The 16,533-nt window shown below is 41.6% G+C and overlaps 1 protein-coding gene across 30 annotated transcripts in view; it reads left to right on the forward strand.

Annotated features, from left to right (window-relative positions):
- The window catches only part of RBM6 (RNA binding motif protein 6), a 136,238-nt gene that overhangs the window by 50,888 nt on the left and 68,817 nt on the right, over positions 1-16,533 (forward strand). For 17 of the 30 annotated variants that reach the window (XR_010155210.1, XR_010155212.1, XR_010155211.1 and 14 more), the window contains one exon: positions 8,841-8,914. The exons of 10 other annotated variants lie outside the window; for them this stretch is intronic. Coding sequence is in view for 8 of the 20 variants with exons in the window: in XM_016941128.4 (XP_016796617.1) it covers positions 8,841-8,914 (74 nt within the window). In the remaining 12 variants the exon portion in view is untranslated. Of the gene's footprint in view, positions 1-2,473; positions 2,560-5,573; positions 5,702-8,840; positions 8,915-16,533 lie in introns of those variants that run through there. 3 more of the 30 variants (XM_063805806.1, XM_063805805.1, XM_054681889.2) reach the window with 3 other exon arrangements.

Here is a 16,533-nt window from a genome sequence, read left to right on the forward strand (position 1 = left end):
CAGATGTACATACGTATTTATCAAATGAATCTTTTTTTGTGGGGGAAACCTTAACTAAGAATAGGCCTGTGTTTTAAAATGGCTGCCTGGAGGACAAGTGCTATAAGGAAATTTCAGTGGTATTTGCTTGACCTGGCATTAAGTGGGGGGAAAAACAAGCCCCAGGTGAATTGATAGATGGATGTCTGAACATGTTCAGGAATGATGTTTTGAACAATGTTTGCCTCCTGTGTCATGTAGGCAGAGAGATGATAAAAGTTTTTTTCCCCTCTTGATACCAGGTAATTCTGATACCGACCACCAGAAGTTAGCTTCAGACTCCACAGGTTGAAGGGCTTTGTCCCATAAGACCATTCTTACTTCAGACACCAATTGCAATGATCAGTTATCAGGTCCCAAGGTTACCTACACTTACGTCTGATTTGGCTACAAAATTGGAGGTTCCCACAGTCTACCCCTTCAGATTTGATAACTTTCTAATATGGCTGCAAAAAACTCAGAGAAATACTTAACTTATGTTTATCAGTTTTTTATAAAGGATACAATTAGCCAGATGAGGAGATAGATAGGGCAAAGTCCAGGAGGGTCCTGAGTGTTGAGTGTAGGAGTCTCTGTCCTGTGGAATATGCCACCGTCCCAGCATGTAGATGTGTTCACCAATCAGGAAGCTCTCTGAGCCCTTTTGTGTAGTTGTTTTTATGGAGGTCTCATTATGTAGGCAGGATTGATTAAATCATTGACAGTGGGTGATTTGCTCAAGCCCCTCTCCCCTCATCAGAAGTTGGTGGGTGGTACTGAAAGTTTTGAACTTCTGGTCAAGGCTTTGTCTTTCTAGGTAGCCCTCATCCTGAAGCTATCTAGGGGCTTTACAAGAGTTGTCTTATTAGAACAAAAAACACTCCTATCACCCTTATCACTCAGGAAATTCCAAGGGTTTTAGGAGCTGTATGCCAGGAACCTGGGACAGACCAAGTATCTTTCTGTGATACCACAGCATGGGACCCCAAAAGCCAGCTCCAGCTGGTGTCTAGTGCCTTTAGTTGGGCACTGGATATCGGTTACAGGGCATAAGTGGCCCAGTGGGGTTGCCGTTTAACCCATCTCTGCTGTATTAACCTCATGTACCTTAGCTCATGGCTAGGTCGTTTCAAGTCTCACCTAATGTCAGTTGTTTCATCCTTCTCTGGATGCTTGTTCACTTCTGGAATAGGTGAATATCTGGGCCACTATGATTTGCTGTCATCCTGAGCAAACTTCCAGCTTAGAAACCAGCTTTATGGAATCATCCCAGAGCCTTTATTTTATTTTATTTTATTTATTTATTTATTTATTTTTTTTTTTTGAGGCAGAGTCTTGCTTTGTAGCCCAGGCTGGAATGCAGTGGCAAAGTCATGGCTCACTGCAGCTTCAACCTCCCAGGCTCAAGCAATCCTCCCGTTTCAGCCTCCCAAGTAGCTGGGATTACAGGTGTGTACCACGACACCTGGCTGATTTAAAACCTTTTGTAGAGATGGTGTCCCGGTGTGTTTGCCCAGGCTGGTCTCAGACTCCTGGGGTTAAGCGATCCTCTTGCCTCAGCCTCCCAAAATGTTGGGATTACGGGCGTGAGCCACTGAACTTGGTCCCAGAGCCTTTTAGAACAGTGTTGAGTTGCCCTTTATTTGCACCAGGGCTAAGGCAGTAGAAAAAAAATGTTTATGGGCCATGTTTTTCTTCCTAGTCAAAATAAAAATAGCCATGTAATCTATGGAGGCAGCAGATATGTTGTTAGTATACACTAGAAGTCAGGAAATTCGTACTGCCTTTCAGCTGCTAAAGTACTGGGACATATTTGAGAAGCAGTAATGCAGAGGCAGCTGTCTGATCTTTGATCTCTGATAATGCTTATTTCATTGCATCCCTGAAACCACCCTGCAAAGGATTTATCATCTTTGCTGCTTTGCATATGGAATAACATAGGCCCAGAGAGACGTAGCTTGACTGCAATCACATGGTGAGTTAGTTGTAGCTTCTGCAAATGTACAGAACTAAGAAGCTACTTTTCTTGTGTGTTATTCTAGTGATGATGGTCATTATAATTGATGTACCTGATATTATGCTAGGTTTAGGGATACAGAAATGAAAGAAGATCACAGTCCCTCATCTGGGACCTCTGTTTTTTTGGTGTCACCTCTCTGCATAGACAGTTCTGCAGTATTGATGCTGCTGTTCTGGTTGATCCTTCTGTCATGCCTGCACCATCTTTTCTGCCAGACTGAAGTGTTCTTGCTTGGGGAAAAGCAGATTTGCAAAGGTTCTCTTTTTCCTGATTGTTGCTTTGCAGATTGAGTATATTTGTTTGTTTGTTTTTAAGTGAACAAAAGTTGAATGAGATTGATTACTGGCTCTTTAAAGAATAATTACTCCCCCTTTTGACTTATGTAGCATCTTGAGGTGATCTATGACTGTTTGTACTTGTCATGACTTCCATTAGATTAAACTCTGGGGCAAAGATGTTGCTCTTCATTGTGCTCATATGACACCATTACTGCCAGTGGAATTGAAATAAATTGAGTAAGGGTGAGTGTTTCCTAACAAATGTTATCCTGGGCCTGAGGAACCATCATCAAGATGGAGTGGCCCTGCGATTAATTTTGGACTTAAAGCAAAAAACAAACGAATTTTTTTCTTTAAATAACCAGTTGGCACAGATACAGAATAAAATAAGATAGATCCACGTGTAGTTTTTGAAAATTTAGGTCAGGTGGCTCACTCCTATAATCCCAGCACTTTGGGAGGCCAAGGCGTGTGGATAACTCGAGGTTAGGAGTTTCTAAGACCAGTCTGGCCATCATGATGAAACCCCATCTCTACTAAAAGTACAAAAATTAGCTGGGCATGGTGGCGCATGCCTGTAAACCTAGCTACTCAGGAGGCTAAGGCAGGAGAATTGCTTGAACCTGGTAGGCGGTAGTTGCAATGAGCCGAGATTGCGCCACTGCACTCCAGCCTGGGCGACAGAGTGAGACTCTGTCTCAAAAGAAAAAAAAATTTAAGAAATAATCATCAGTGTATATCTTCCTTTTTTCATTTTTCTTTAAAAAAAAAAACAACCCTTGTATGCATAGCTGAAGGAGAAATAATTGAAAGTGTTTATAAGATTTCAAGGTGATGGGCTGGACACAGTTGCTCATGCCTAATAATCTGCACGCCTGTAATCCCAGCTATTCGGGAGCCTGAGGCAGGAGAATCGCTTGAACCCAGGAGGCAGAGGTTGCAGTGGGCCGAGATCTTGCCATTGCACTCTAGCCTGGGCGACAAAGGTGAAACTCCATCTCAAATAAAAAAAAAGATTTCAAGGTGATGGGTTTCATGTGGACCAATTTTATCCTTCCCTGATGATAATATCTGACATATGAGTCAGATATTTTCCTAATTTTCGTAATTCGAGTGGGATTGTGTGTTTGTTTGTTTGTTTTGAGACAGGGTCTCACTCTGTTGCTCAGGCTGGAGTGCAGTAGGCCAGTCATGGCTCCCTGTAGCCTTGGCTTCTCAGGCTCAAGTGAGCCTCCCACCTCAGCCTCTTAAGTAGCTGGGACTATAGGTGCGTGCTCCCACACCTGGCTAATTTTTTCTGTTTTTTTTGTAGAGACAAGGTCTCATTATATTGCCGAGGCTGGGACTCCTGAGCTCAAGTAATCCTCCTACCTTGGTCTCCTAAAGTGCTGGGATTATATCCACGAGCCACCACACCCAGCCTCGCATGAGATTTTAACAGAGCAAAGTACCTGTTGGAAATCTTGCGCACAAAGCCTCCTTTATTCTGTTATTCCCACTGACAGGAATTCAGATACCTGGATCAATTCTGTTTCGGTTTTGCTAAAATCTCTAACTTGATATTTTACTTTTCTAAAAACCTGTATTATCAATGAAATGGAATTAGGAAAACAGGACCTATAGAAGTAAGACCTCTTCAATCTATTGATGTTTCATGGTGCCTTTTATATTCAAAATGCTTTGTTCTCACAAAAATAATACTTTTTGTTTGGAGAAAAAGGCTGTGGGGTGTGTGTGTGTGTGTGTGTGTGTGTGTGTGTGTGTTTTCCTCTCAAAGATAGCAGTAAAATAAACTCCTTCTGACAAAGACTTCTTAAAAAAAAGGAGAAAAAAAAAACCTTCCTGCTAATTGTGTTCTTTAAAGTCCTGATTCCCCGTTTTACTTTCTGGATGTGTATTCTGGGCTTTTTCAATGTCAACCAATACTCTCTTGATGGGAAATTCAGCTGGATTTGGGTATGTTCATTGGGTTTTCCTAGAACAGTTTGAAGATCCATCTCATTTACCTAAACAAATATTCCTTATAATTATTATGAAAATTGGGCCTGTTATAGACTAATAATTGACTTATACCATGCAGGGTTATGTTTGTCAGTATCTCGTGAGTCAGCTTTTCTAGGGGCAGAGATTGAAGAGTTAGTTCTGAGATTGAATACTATTTATCAGGGTTTTGTTTTGTGTACCTTATTCTCCTGTAACCACCTGGTTGGCTTTTATCATAGATACATTTTTGGGAAACAGGCAACCACATGGTTAATGAAGATAGAGAAGACGTGAAATTTGTTACCTTTATAGATTTTTTCCCCTTGCCCTGTTCTCATTCTTCTCATTTGCCTAAAAAAAATATAAGGAGGCCGGGTGCGGTGGCTCACGCCTGTAATCCCAGCACTGAGGCAGGCAGATCACCTGAGCTCAGGAGTTCGAGATCAGCCTGGCCAACATGGCGAAACTCCGTCTCTACTGAAAATACAAAAATTAGCTGGGCGTGGTAGTCCCAGCTACTGCAGGTACCTGAGGCAGGAGAATTGCTTGAGCCTGAGAGGCAGAGGTTGCAATGAGCCGAGATTGTGTGCCATTGCATTCCAGCCTGGGTGACAGAGCAAGACTCTGTCTCAAAAAAAAAAAAAAAAAAGTATAAGGAGTATTCACATTTCTATGAGATCTGTAAATTTAGGTTAGAAAATTTAGTTAGCTGTGTTTTGTAATAGTCATATAAATAAGCACAAAGACCCTCCAGACTTCTTCCCAGCATGTGACAGTGGAAGAAAGGGGTAATAAAGTAGATTTTTTTGTTACTCTCATTGGTAAAAATAAGTCTGTCCATGGGAAGGTTAACACTGAGTTTACCATCTTGATGATTCCATATGGTTCCTAGCAATTCTAATCTCAAAGTTGGTTGGCAGAATGTTTAGGTCTCTGGGTAGAATATCTTCTGTGCCTTTTCTGTGAATTGTAAAATTACATTTGGGAAATAAAGAAAAAAGTCTCTGATTATCCCACTATAGCAATACAACCACTGTAATCATTTTGGTATACAGTTGTGTTGCATTATATGCATTTTCTGATTTTTGTATGTCCACCTGTGCTTATTTGAACTGTATCCCCCTCCCCACTTCCCACACCCTGTTTTCTCACTCCTGGAGTGAGCATGGGCAGTGGGGATGAGACTCGCCTGTGGCTTCAGTTTGTCTCCTTTTCTAAGTTTCTCTGAGTGGGCATTCACTGTGCTGGCTGTGATTCTGTTATTTAAAGCAATATATTTTCATACCTTATGGCCCTTAAATGCAAGCCAACCTCTTCATCTGGTGTCAACCAAAGGAAAAGTGATCTGTTGCAGCGCTGGAGGAAAAACTGGCAATGTTGGACTTACCTAAATTGAAAGATGGTATGTTGTTCTTCACCTTGGGGTCTTCAAGTATGATTTTTGACAGTGCATGGTTTTTATCTTACATGCTGACTTTTGTCTCTAACCCTTGAGTTAGATGCAATTTAATTCCAGCCCTTTTTCCCTATATACATTTTACATAATTATCCATAAGGGTATATTCATTTTTAAGGCTCTTAAAATATACTATATCAAGTATCTTTCCATATTGCTATACAATTTTTTGTAGCTGTCATTTATAACAAGACATTTTAGTTTTCGTCTTTTCAGAAGAATTTTGGGAGCTAGTATAATCAGCTCCTTAGAATGCTTTCTAATTTGCATACTCAGGTCTACTCACAATAGTTCTGCCATAGATATTTAAAATAGAAGCAACTGTTATGCTGCTAAATTGAATATTTCTTAACTAGGCTTATTTCTTAACAGGGGCATAGATGTATGTTTTCAGGCATATGGGACCCTTTCTGTAACTAGGCTTCTAGAGTTTAGAATTAAGATTATTTAAATTGGTCTATGATCTTATTGAAGAGTAAGAGGCTAGAGTGTAGTGGTTAAAAACATCAACTTGAATCTGGACTGCTTGCATTTAAAGCTCAGTATTGGTACTTAATTGGTTACTTTGATCAGTTTACCTATCCTTTCTTTGCCTTCTTCTACATGGCTAAAATCAGGTTAATAATATTTACCTCTTAAGATAGTATTGTGAATATTAAATCAGTATATACAAAGTATTTAGAATAAAATCTTGAACCAACAAGTTTTATGTAAATATTACTTACTTTCATAGGCTAGTTTGCTAATTGCTGAAAATCCTTATGGCACAACCATGAGTCTTGAACACACAAAATACCTTTTTTTTTTTTTTTAACGTTCTAGGCAGTATAGTTAAACCTTAAATTTCTGTTCTTGTTTGATAGCTAAAGTTTCAGTCAGAATAAATTTAGTGTTGGGCTTGTGAATATAATATTAAATCTGAAGTATGTTGTCAACATATAGTATTGCAGGGTTGATGTCTAGAAATGCTATATTAGATGCTCATAATGTTTTCTGTATCTTTTTCTTCCCAATGTCTACTTGTCCTTTAGCAAAGTATGAACGTTGTCATGAATCTTTTCTCTCTGTCCACAGATTCTGTGTGCTCCTCTGGGCCACAGTAGTTACTTCTTTAAGCACAGAAAGGAAACTTAGGGCTTTGCCAGTTTTGGTATTAGTTCTCTATGTTTTTCATCCGGGCAGCTATGGAGAGGGTTGCTTTCCACACACCTGGGTACTCCATTGATATGTTCTGTAGCGGTAATCAACACACTAGAGAGTACACCTGTTTGTTCCATGACTAACCCTTTCTGATTGTGGACATGCATTTGAGTGTTTGCAGTGGATATTTGGTGCTAACAGGTGTCTTAGTTCCTTCTGTTATTCTGTAATGTTTCCCAAGAATATTCAGAGCTGTTTATAAAATGCAGAGTGATTTATGTATTAGGTGTTCAATGAGTTTGATCAAGAAGATTCACTTGAAAGGAATTAAGTAACAAAGCAGTTTCCATTGTTAATAGGATATGCATGCTGTTTCTCTAAAGTACTTTTATTTCTTCAAAGAGTTATTAAGCAGAGGAGACTGATTTTGTGGTAAGTTTGGAGGGGTTAGTTTTAATCCACGTTGGTCAAAACTAAAAGTAGATTAGAAAATCTATTTCTCATCCTACAGTAGTGCTGAGGTTTCTAGTAGATTGTTTTTCTTCCTCCTAGTCATTTTCTGAAACTCAAAACAAGAATCAACCTATACCATTGTAATGTTTCATAGTTAACTTGGAGTATTTAACAAGTCTAAAATCAAAGTTTATTGTTATTAGTAAAACATTTTGAAGCCATTCATTTCATGTGACAAGGAATCTTAACTCATTTCACCAAATGTGGTATGTTTTTAAACTTATACTTTCTATTGTTCTAGTTTTATTGATCTTTGATATTGATTCAGTGATATCAGTTTCCTATTGTTATATATACTTTGTGGTCAAAATTATCATAGGGTTTTGTGTTTTTCTTTGCCTGAGTTTTGCTTCTCATCTGAACATCACATCTTTTTCTTGCTGTTCCATTTACACAGTGTGATTCCTAGAGATGAGCTTCTTTATCCTCTGAGGCAGTGGAGGAAGCATGGAAGCCACTTGGGGAGCATTGCATTGACAAGTGTATTTTTGTAGTCACATGGTGGCAGTATCAGGGAAATTATAGGACTGGTTAGATTCTAGTTCAGCAACCTATAAATCCCAGGACTTCCCAGTCTCGTGGGTCATACAACTCTCAGGCCTGTGCTGCAAATGACACTTGCTTAGGAGTAAGGTGAAGGGTATTTTATAGCTCTAATGGTTTGTACAGTTCTTAAACATGTATTGATTGCTAACAACTGCTGTCTTTCTCCCAGCTTGCCCCACCACCAGTCTTTGTGCATAAGCACAATTTTGGACATAGTTATTTGTACTTATTTATGCTTTTACACCTTCTTCCTTTTATAAAGATTTTAGCTGGTTTATGACTTGAGTTGAAACAAGGAAAAAAAGAGGAGACCTGAAATGGTCTGTCCCCTGCCAACCAGAAGCCTCCTGTGGTATCCAAACAGAATAGTTGCCTCAGTCTGTCAGCACTTCTGTCTTTGAAGGTGGTTTCTGCTTGAAAAGTGGTGACTATTAGCATAGCCTGGGGATAATTGCTTTTTTTCTTCTCTCGGGATACCTTTTTTTTTTTTTTTTTTTTTTTCCAGATACTTTCTTGCTCTTGTCGACTTTGTTTTTCCAGAAGATTTAGCCTGTGGTTAAAATGTTTCGGGTCCCCACGTGAACTCTCTGTGGGATTACCCAATTCTGGGGTACCTTCACCAGATCACCAGTGCTAAAGAGGGCAAAGGATCTTCTTGGTTAATAGAAAAGGCTGTTTTGGAATGAATCTCAAAGTCCAGAAACATCGAGACTTTTCTTCAATACTTTTTTCTATTTGGGGTAGCAACTTTACCTAGTGTAGGGGAGGGAGGGGTTAGTTGGGAGGGCTTGTGTTTAAGGGGTTCAGAAACAGGGGATTTAAGTGTGTCTTTTGTGTTTGCAAGGCACTAACACCACTCCCGTCTGTATTTAAATGCTGTCCCCAGGTTACGACTATGGCTATGTCTGCGTGGAGTTTTCACTCTTGGAAGATGCCATCGGATGCATGGAGGCCAACCAGGTTGCTTTATACTTCGGTCAAATGATGCTGGAAGGATATATTTTTTTATATATGGGGAGGGAGGGTTTCAAATGATTTTACTTTGGAAAGGTACAAGAAGTCTATCTGTGGAGCATACTGCATTCCAACCATCGGTTGTGAGGAAAATCTTTAAAAAGGCTGGAAAGCTTTCTCTAGAAAACTTAATGGGCACAGAGTGCATTTTAAAAGCTAGAGCCCAGTTGCTTTTGGACTAGATTCCAAAGACAATAGTTGGAAAAAAAAAAAAAAAAAGACACATCTGGAGTGTTTCCTTTTGGAGTGTGACTGAGATGGTAATCCTGATGCAAAGAATGATCCTTGATTGTCTGTGACCCCAAGGATCTGCCTAGCACAGAAATTCTAGGTCAATAGTTACACCCAGACCTAGGGTGAAAACCTCTGATGGTGACTTCTGTGGCATCAGATCCTGCCTGCAGGGGCTACTTCCAAAAGAGAGCTATCAGGGAAGAGAGAGGAGTGGATTGTTGGTGTCTATTGCATTCATCATTGTTCTTTGCCAATTGGAGTTGCATACTCAAGTCCTTGGCTGCGTATAGTCAGAGCTGGTGAATCAGAATCTGTACTCACCTTACGTTTGAACTATCTGGAGTTACTCAGCTTGCCACCTAGATTTTTCATCTATGTCTTTAATAGAACCCTACCTGGTAGTTTTGGGAGGAATTAATAAATGGGTAGAATCCTTCTTGTTATGTTGCTTCCTTGGGGAAAGTTGTTTTCTTTGGGTTGTTTCAGTTCCTCCATCTGTAAAGTAGGAAAAGAAACTTAGGAATATAGTTTGATGTGGTTTTTTTTCTTTCTTTTTTTTTAATGTACCCACTGCCTATACTTAACAGTGTGAATACAGTGGGCCCAGAATCTTTCTTTCTTTCTTTCTTTTTTTGAGACGGAGTTTTGCTCTTGTTGACCAGGCTGGATTGCAATGGTGCGATCTCGGCTCACTGCCACCTCCGCCTCCCTGGTTCAAGCGATTCTCCTGTCTCAGCCCCCTGAGTAGCTGGGATTATAGGCATGCGCCACCACACCGGCTAATTTTGTATTTTTAGTAGAGATGGGGTTTCTCCATGTTGGTCAGGCTGCTCTCGAACTCCCGACCTCAGGTGATCTGCCTGCCTCGGCCTCCCAAAGTCCTGGGATTACAGGCATGAGCCACCGTGCCCAGCCAGGCCCAGAATCTTAAAAGAAGGCTCTGCCAGAGAAGAGTAGTTATTGGATGAGAACTCTTCTTCTTCTGTAGCCTGATGCTTTGTTCAGCTTTGTTTAACTCAGTGTGGCTCATTATACGTACTTTTCTCTTCTTGGCCAAGTTCTCCTCTTATGGGTATGGAGGTGACATGCTCTAAATGCTTTGGGAGCAAGCACTCATTAGAGAAGACTTTTGATGTATCCTTACCTTGTTAGTAGTTTAAGCTTGTCAGATCCTTAAAGAATGACAGGCTTAGGACCATATCCCCTAGACTTAAGAGGATTCTCATTGACCATTTGTTCAGTGTCCATCACTGAATCACTTACCAAATACAGTTGACACTCTGTATCCACAGGTTCCACACCCATAGATTCAACCAAATGCTGATTGGACATATTCAGGAAAAAAATGCATTAACACTGCAACAATAAAAAATAATACAGGCCAGGAGTGGTGGCTTACTCTGTAATCCCAACATTTTGGGAGGCCCGGGTGGGAGGATTGCTTGAGGCCAGGAGTTTGAGACCAGCCTGGGCAACACAGGGAGACCCCATCTCTACAAAAAATAAAAGTGAAAAAATTAGCCAAGTGTGGTGGCTATCAACTTGGGAGGCTAAGATGAGAGGATTACTTGAGTCTGGATTGAGACTGCAGTGAGCTGTGATCACTCTGCTGCACTCTAGCCTGGGGTGACAGAGTGAGACCCCGTCTCAAAAAACAAAAAAGTACAGTTAACTATTTATATAGTCTTTATTAGGTATTAGATATAAGTAATCTAGAGATGGTTTAAAGTATATTGGAGGATGTGTGTAGGTTGTATGCAAATACCATGTGATTTTATATAAGGGACTTGAGCATCCTGAGATTTTTGTGTCCTTGTGGGTCCTGGAACCAATCCCCTGTGGACACCAAGGGACAACTGTACTAATCATGTGTCAGAAACTGCTACATGCCAATTTTGGAGAGAAGAAAAAAGCTTCCAATCTGTGTGCTTTCGGTGGATCCTATTCTGACAGTCTGTCCAATTTTGAGAACACTCATTAATTCATAAGCAGTGAATGTGATTAAGTCGTTCGCCTCTGTGCTAAGTACTCAATGTAATAGCTGATAGCTGAGTCCTATAAAGAAAATGAAGCAGGGTATTGGGAGAATGCATCATGGTGGCAATTTTAGAGGGGTGGTCAGGGAAACTTCTTGAGGAGTGACATACATTTAAGTTGTGACTCTTGGCGAATAATGTATCCAGAACACTTACTATAGTACCTAGCACTTGGTAGCATTTGAATTGATTTGAAATTCAGTGTCCTTCTTTCTCTCTCTTACCCTCCTCCACATGTCAAGTAATTTCCAATTATAAATTGTGTGTGTGTGTGTGTGTGTGTGAGACGGAGTCCAGCCAGGCTGGAGTGCAGTGGCGTAATCTTGGCTCACTGCAACCTCCACCACCCGGGTTCCAGAGATCCTCCTGTCTCAGCCTCCCAGGTAGCTGGGACTACAGATATGCGCCACCATGCTTGGGTAAATTTTTTTTCTTTTTTTTTTTTTGAGATGGAGTCTCGCTCTGTTGCCCAGGCTGGAGTGCGGTGGCACGATCTCAGCTCATTGCAACCTCTACCTCCTGGGTTCAAGTGATTCTCCTGCCTCAGACTCCCAAATAGCTGGGATTACAGGTGCCCGCCACCACACCTGGCTAATTTTTGTATTTTTAGTAGAGATGGGGTTTCACCATGTTTGCCAGGCTGGTCTGGAACTCCTGACCTCAGGTGATCTGACTGCCTTGGCCTCCCAAAGTGCTGGGACTGCAGGCGTGAGCCACCATGTCCTGCCAATTTTTGTATTATTAGTAGAGATGGGGTTTCACTATGTTGGCCAGGCTGGTCTTGAACTGCAGACCTTAGGTGATCTGCCCACCTTGGCCTCCCAAAGTGCTGGGATGACACGCACGAGTCACCGTGCCTGGCCTTCAATTATAATTATAAGAAAATAAATTTATTTTTATATCTGAAGTTTAATAAAACTAATTCTTTAAGGAAATGGATGTGGATTAAACTCCTTATGACATAGTAAACAATCTTATGAGAGACATAAGAATGTGAGGGAAGAAGTCCTGTCTCCTCAGGGTGAATAAAGTAAATATTTTGGGAGGCTGAGGCGAGCGGATCATGAGGTCAGGAGAGCAAGACCATCCTGACCAACAAGGTGAAACCCCATCTCTACTAAAATACAAAAAAATTAGCCGGGTGTGGTGGCGCACGCCTGTAGTCCCAGCTACTTGGGAGGCTGGGGCAGGATAATTGCTTGAACCCAGGAGGTGGAGGTTGCAGTGAGCCAAGATTGCACCACTGCACTCCAGCCTGCTGACAGAGCAAGACTCCGTCTCAAGAAAACAATAAAATTGAATAAATAAATAAATAAATAAATAAAATATTTGTGGAAGATAAAATGTGTTTGTAGGCCGGGCACTATGGCTCAAGCTTATAATCCCACCACTTTGGGAGACCAAGGCTGGAGGATCACTTGAGCCCAGGAGTTTGAAATGAGCATGGGGTAAATAGTGAGACCCTGTCTAAATTAAAAAAAAAAAAAAAAAAAAGTCTTTGTCTATCCTTTTCCCCAGTTTTACTTACAGACCAAATTGGTATGGATTCTGAGTCACCACGATCTGCTTGGCAACTCTTAGTAGAGCCTGAGTGTGTGTGTGCCTCTGAGAAGGTTACTCCGAAGTACTTTGAGTTGAGTTTTTTTGTAACTCTTTGCTATTCCGACTCTTGATGTGAAATGTCTTTTATTTATCATTGGCTGGTACTTGTAGGCCTAGGGGATGGAAATAAAGGAATTTTCTGCTAGCTTGCTTTGTCAAATATTGTTGGGTATGTGTGCCTTCGCGAAGTTGCTCAAGATGATAACCAAGGTCCCTCTAGCCTTTTCCCAGTGCCTAGATCAAGCTGTTAAACAGTAGGATGCCCTGCAGCAGTACTGAGCTTTGTGGCTGTGGTGACCGATCAGGGTATCACTTAGGCAGCAGCTGTCTATCTGGAGAAATAATTTCCAACAGGTATGAAGGTATGAATCTGTTAGCCTGTACCATCACCATTTCCGTCTAGGAGAAGGGAGCAGCCAGCAAGCACTGTCAGGCAGAGCCTTTCGTTCCACCCTTCCTGCAAAGTGTATTTCTAGCCCTGTCATATGCCCTTGGCTTTCTTTGTTGTCAAGTCTCTGGGAGATTGAGGGTACATATTATTTCCTTCTGCTTTGTGTGCCCTTGCACTGGGACTTGGGGAGGGGAGTAAGAAGTATTGTGTTAAAATGTTAATCCCTTTCATTGGTTGCCCAGTTGTGAGTACTAGCCCTCTCAGACTGTTGGCATTTGGTATGCAGGGATTAGCATTTTATGTTCTCAAGTATGCTGGTGTGATGCTTATTGTCTATTATTTGGCCAAATTAGTCACTAAAGTGCCCTTATAGAAGATAACTCTGGGAGAGGTATTTATTTCTCTGAAATTTTTATTCTCCTTTCCCCTTTCCTTTCCTTTTTCTTTTTCTTTTTTTCTTTCCTTTTTCTCCCCTCCCCTCCCCTCCCCTCCCCTCTCCTCTTATTGGAGACAAGGTCTCCCTCTGTCACCTACGCTGGAGTGTAGTGGTACAATCATGGCTCACTGCGGCCTCGATCTCTTGTGCCGAAGTGATCCTCCCAACTCAGTTCTCTTTAGTAGCTGGAACTACCACCACCACAGCTGGCTATTTTTTTTTTTTTTTTCGTAGAGGCAGGATTTTGCAACATTCCCCAGGCTGGTCTTGAACTCCTGGACTCAAGCAATTTACCTATCTCGGCCTCCCAAAGCACTGGGATTCCAGGTGTGAGCCACTATGCCTGGCCTATTTTTAAATTTTTATTTTTTTGAGACTTAGGGTTCTGTTCTGTTGCTCAGGCTGGAGTGCAGTGGTACGATGAGAGCTCATTGCAGCTTTGAACTCCTGGGCTTAAGCAATCCTCTCACCTCAGCCTTCTGAGTAGCTGGACTACAGGCATCTGCCACCATGTTCGGCTAATTAAAAAAATAACAAACTCTGTTCGTAAAGATGAGGTCTTGCTGTGTTGCTCAGGCTGCTCTTGAACTCCTTGCCTCAAGTGAGCCTCCCACCTGGACCTCCCAAATTGCTGGGATTATAAGCATGAGCCACTGCGCCCAGCCTTACTCACCTTTTTGTATGACACTATCAGTCTTTCTAAAGTGCAAAGAAAAAGGGTTCTGTTATCATCTGATGTGAAAATTCCTTTAAACATTGACTTTTTCTGGTGTGAGGAATGAAAGCTGTGGAATACATGAAGTTTTATGAAATAGTGTTTTTTTGTGTGTGTGTCAACAAAATTAAGAGAGTTTGGGTTATTGAAGATACAAGAGTGTTTTTGAAGGTATATATAGGAAACCAAATCTCAAATGTGGTCTGTCCTTGTGATTAAAATTAGAGCAATAGGGAAGCCAGGTGTGATGGCTCACACCTGTAATTCCAGCACTTTTGGAGGCTGTGACAGGAGGATCACTTGAGCCCAGGAGTTGAGTCCAGCCTGGGTAACATAGCAAGACCTCATCTCTACAAAACATTGTTAAAAATTAGCTGGGTGTAGTGGCACATGCCTATTGTCCCAGCTATTTGGAAGGCTAAAGTGGGAGGATTGCTTGAGCCTGGGAGGTCAAAGCTACAGTGAGCCGTGATTGTGCCACTGCACTGCAACCTGGGCGACAGAGAGATCCTGCCTCAAAAAAAAAAAAAAAAAAGCAACAGAGAAAGCTTATGTTTTTAGTGATGAGAATGCTATTTGTGAGGCCATGATGGAAAAAATTGAAGAACCTAGTTTGTTGGAAACTTAAATTGGTAGTAAAGACATAATACTATCTGAAACACTTTAGTACTTAAATTGTGTGCATTCCAAGCAACAAAACCAATAATCTGTAGGTTGAAGGTTGTAGTGTTACCTAAACAGCTATCACCCCAAAAACACTTCATTGAGGAGTATCCAACATCCTAGCCAGAGCTCAACTGTATAACTTATGGCTGAAATCATGCCATTCTTGCTGGAAACTTCAATTTCAGTACTTTTTCCTTATCACCCTCAGAAGGGTAGTAGTAGAAACATGGGGAACTGCATTCTAAAATGAGTGTATAGGTTCATATCCTAGCTAGAAAAAAAAATTAAAACAATTAATGAGTACAAACCAAGAGTTATTGAAGAGTCTCGCTCTCAAGAGAGTTGGGGTATTCAAGAAAATTAAAAGTGAGTTTAAGGATCGATGACTTGATTACACATTTTGGCTATTTATCCACTGATTGAGACTTTTTTTTTTGAGATGGAGTCTCACTGGTTCGCCCAGGCTGTAGCGCAGGGGTGCGATTTATCCACTGATTGAGACTTTTTTTTTTTTTTCAGATGGAGTCTGGCTGTGTTGCCCAGGCTGTAGCGCAGAGGTGCTCACTGCAACCTCTGCCTCCTGGGTTCAAGTGATTCTCCTGCCTTAGCCTCCCGAGTAACTGGGATTACAAGCATGTGCCACCACGCCCGGCCAATTTTTGTATTTTCAGTGGAAATGGGGTTTCACCATGTTGGCCAGGCTGGTCTTGAACTCCTGACCTCAGGTGATCCGCCCGCCTCGGCCTCCCAGAGTGCTGGGATTACACATGTGAGCCACTGTGCCCAGCCCAGTGATTGAGACTCGACTGGACATGAAGCAGTATAATGTAGCAGTATAACATAGTATTCTGGAAGCAGACTACCGGGGGTTGCATTTCGGCTCCATCACTTTCTAAGGTGTACTTGAACAAGTGGCTTAACCTCTCTGTGTTTTAACATACTCTCACACACATCTAGGGATTAAATAAGTTAATGCATGTAAGGTGATTAGAACTGGGGCTGGTGGCCGGGTGCGGTGGCTCATGCCTGTAATCCTAGCAAGTTGGGAGGCCAAGACGGGCGGATCACGAGGTCAGGAGATGGAGACCATCCTGGCTAACATGGTGAAACCCCGTCTCTACTAAAAATACAAAAAAATTAGCTGGGCGTGGTGGCGGGCGCCTGTAGTCCCAGCTACTTGGGAGGCTGAGGCAGGAGAATGGCGTGAACTGGGAGGCGGAGCTTGCAGTGAGCCGAGATCGCACCACTGCACTCCAGCCTGGGCGACAGAGCGAGACTCCATCTCAAAAAAAAAAAAAAGAACTGGGGCTGGCACAAAGTGAATGTTGAGTGCATCTTTGTTGTTTTCACACAACTTCTCATCTGAAACAAAGTCTTAAGTTACAGCAGCTCTGGTCTTGGCTTAATAGAGTATATGGGAAAAAGAGGATTTGGTGGCAGTGCCTAGGAAGATTTTTTTTTTTCCCATCAACAATACTTCTCATT

This window comes from Pan troglodytes, chromosome 2 (genome assembly GCF_028858775.2).
Source record: "Pan troglodytes isolate AG18354 chromosome 2, NHGRI_mPanTro3-v2.0_pri, whole genome shotgun sequence".
Taxonomy (NCBI): Eukaryota; Metazoa; Chordata; class Mammalia; order Primates; family Hominidae; genus Pan; species Pan troglodytes.